This window comes from Octopus bimaculoides, chromosome 18 (genome assembly GCF_001194135.2).
Source record: "Octopus bimaculoides isolate UCB-OBI-ISO-001 chromosome 18, ASM119413v2, whole genome shotgun sequence".
Taxonomy (NCBI): domain Eukaryota; kingdom Metazoa; phylum Mollusca; class Cephalopoda; order Octopoda; family Octopodidae; genus Octopus; species Octopus bimaculoides.
The window spans coordinates 49770336-49773784 of NC_068998.1; the positions used below are offsets into that span (position 1 = coordinate 49770336).

At 34.9% G+C, this 3449-nt stretch overlaps 1 protein-coding gene across 5 annotated transcripts in view; it reads left to right on the forward strand.

Annotated features, from left to right (window-relative positions):
• Positions 1 to 1878, forward strand: part of LOC128249865 (uncharacterized) — a 23410-nt gene extending 21532 nt beyond the window's left edge. For all 5 annotated transcript variants that reach the window (XR_008265990.1, XR_008265993.1, XR_008265991.1 and 2 more), the window contains 2 exons: positions 67 to 99; positions 1772 to 1878. Coding sequence is in view for 1 of the 5 variants with exons in the window: in XM_052974407.1 (XP_052830367.1) it covers positions 67 to 99; positions 1772 to 1831 (93 nt within the window). In the remaining 4 variants the exon portion in view is untranslated. The remainder of the gene's footprint in view (positions 1 to 66; positions 100 to 1771) is intronic.
• Positions 1879 to 3449: the final 1571 nt, after the last annotated feature.

The following is a 3449-nucleotide window of genomic DNA, read 5'->3' on the forward strand; positions in this document are numbered from 1 at the left end:
ATATATATATATGTGCCCATGTACGGGTATATGTACGTTATATACATGATTAATTTTTTATTTCAGTTTCATGGCGGAGCAGATATAAACAGAAATACGGTAGGTAGTGCCAATGTAAAATATTGTTAGTATTTCACCAATATGGTAGAGCAAAGTAGGTGTAGTTTTGAAACGATAAGTCTTGGTTATCAACGAATAAACATCTCAATATCTAATAAGTGCAACTTGAGTAGTATTTTCCTTCAGAATTTTCACGTATACCATTCGTAATATTATGGCAGTAAATGCGTTGCTAACAAAAAAAAAAGAGTTTAAATAACTTTGAAATATGTCACTAATGTACCTGAAAAATAAGATATATACTGAAATATGTATTTGATGTAGTAGTAGTAGTAGTAGTAGTAGTAGTAGTAGTAGTAGTAGTAGTAGTAGTAGTAGTAGTAATAGTAGTAGTAAAACGTCTACTATATCAGTTGTTATGAATAATGCACGCTTATATCAAGGCATCACAATTGCCGTAACATATAAAAGCAAATTCTATTTAGGGAATTTCAACATGACACATCGTAAAAAGCTAATACCGTTTAGCAATATTTGTACATATATTTATATGGATGTATTTAGCTTTACTCGTGGTGTATAATGCCTTTAACACTTCTAGGGACGACTTCGCATGTCGAATCCCTGTTTTCATCGTTATAACAAAAGATCTGCGTTGCGTGTTATATAAACAATGCCGTTTCGTACAACACTGCTTCTGTCACTAGTATTTAATTTATCCTTCTCTTTCTTTCTTTCTTTCTTTCTCTCTCTCTCTCTCTCTCTCTCTCTCTCTGTTTCTCTATCTCTTTCATCACCCTCCTTACCACCGGCTCCTCATCCATCTTCTCAATGTGACCAAAGCAACTCAAAATTCGTCTATCCATTTTGGTTGTTTGTTTATCTCTTAATCCGCCTCGCCTTCCGCATCTCCTCATTCGTCATCCTGTCCATCGCATCACACCAACCACAGCCCTCAAACACCTCATCTCAAGCACATCCAGACGCCTCCTTTCCCCCTCTCTGAGCCATATAATATTGTCGGCACAACCTCTTTTCGTTTTTCATACTAAACCTTTCATCTCAGAGCTTATAGATGATAGGAAAGCTTGGAGAGTGCTTGTGGACGGATGAGAGAATGTGATGTTGCTCAAAGCGGTACGGAACCAGCATGGTCCAGAGGGGTCAAATTAGAATATGCAGTTGGGTCCCGGTGGTGATATTGGGTTTTGCGGTCTATACCGTGACGCAAGCATAGGACAGGACACGCATCTATGAACTTGGAAATTAATGGAATGCCTGGTGTGTATCTTGTGCGTAGCCCCTCCTAAAAATGGGGAAAAGGCCCGAGTACATGTATGTATCTGTATGCATATATATATATAAAAGTATTAGGTGAATTGTTAATGATATTGCTGTTATTGCTGTGGATTCTATTATCAATATCTACTACTACTACTACTACTACTACTACTACTACTACTACTACTACTACTACTACTACTGCTACTACTACTACTACTACTACTACTACTACTACTACTACTACTACTACTACTACTACTTATAATAGCGATACCAATAACGATAATGCGATTACTGTTTTTTATAATGACGTAATTCTTCCATTCTTCTATTTAATGTTACGTAAGAAACAGCTACAATGAGCTGACGATTATCCATCACGTGTTATATAATATATCATAAATAACATTTCAAATCCTCTTTGCAGGTCAGGCTGGAAAGATTATTGGCTTTTGCGTTTGTCGCTCAATTAATTATAACGAAATAAAGAATCTATTGTAATAAATATATTGTATTATTTCATGTCTTGGTGAATTTGTCTTTGTTTTCGTATGCCTTCCGTTTAGTATTGGTCATTACACCATGACGAATTCGTTGTAATTATGTTGCATATTTTTAAGATGGTGGATAATCCAAAGACTGAAAGCTACATTTTATGTATAAAATGTTTTATTTAACCATTTATTTAACTCAGTCATTGAAGTTCGGTCATGATAGCTTTAGTCGACCTCAGCATTCCTCTAAATGTGGTAATCATTCTATCATCATTCTTTGCCGAATGTTTAATTTACAGGGAGGTAAACACACCAACACAGGCTGTCAAGTTCTTGTGGAGTACAAAACACATATGAATACACACACACACAAACACAGATGCATGTGTGTTAAATTTCCACAGTTTCAATCACCCAAATACTCTAAAAAAGCATTGGGCGATCCGTAGATATAGATTAAGTCACTCATCGAAGTTGTGATTTGGGATTGTATTGGAAGCCACATGAATGCAAAGCGAGTTTCTTTATCGCACAGCTATGACTGCGCCAACATTGTTGCGCCCATCTTTTCTGAAATATAAAATAATTCTTGTAGTTTTTGAAAATAAGATTAATTATGAGTGTTCCATTCTGTGTTAGGAGGATGAACAATGTGGATTAATCATATGAGTTGATGAAGAAAATATCGATCTACCAGTGACTAAACTGGCACCCCTACCACATTCACTTGACGAGGTATTGCCTAATATCATCTGTATCGCATATCATCTGCATAGTCTATATCTGAAGGCTTAGTGAGACGAAAAACAAACTACATTGAGACGTGTGCACAAGTGCGTTAATAACAAACCAAGTTGAATATATGTTGGCTTTTACATATGTAATGTGATAATAAGATCATTATCTTCTTCACCTTAGACAGATAGTTGTTCTTAGTTTGTAATTTTAAGCAAGAAGTGAACCATAGAAGTATGGATTCCGGGGAAGAATTTAGTATATTGAAATACTAAAATCCATGTATAGAAAATCTGTATTAGATATTGAGAAAATACGAGGATAAACTTCGAATACGAAAGATCAGAGTACCAAAATCAGATGAATATCATTATCTCTACATTGGGGACAATAGATTAATCAAATTCATTGAAAAGGGACTACAAAATAAATCATGTTTGTTCATATTACCTGTGAAAACAAACGATACCATCACACTGATATAGGCAGGTACTAATATACTTGTAACTTTCTTCTGCCAAAAAAAAAAAAAACAGATTCGTAAGGACGAACAAGTATCCTATTGAAATAGGGGGATAATAACGAAGATTAATGAACCAGGAAAGTTGGATGTCAGCTGCACCCCAGAATGTATGGAGGATTTATGAAGCAAAGAGAGAAAGATTACGAAAAGTGTACATATAGGGAAAACTAATTTTAGAACAACAATCGAAAGACTAAATCTGAGTGTAAAGACCAAATCTGCAAACATCAGAAAATTTGATGGTAAAACAACCAAGTAAAATTTTATGAGGAGAAATTTTGGTGAAAATTAATTGCGATCTAAAAAGCAGAGAGGATAAGTCTAGTGGAAAAATACATTAAAAATGTTCAAAC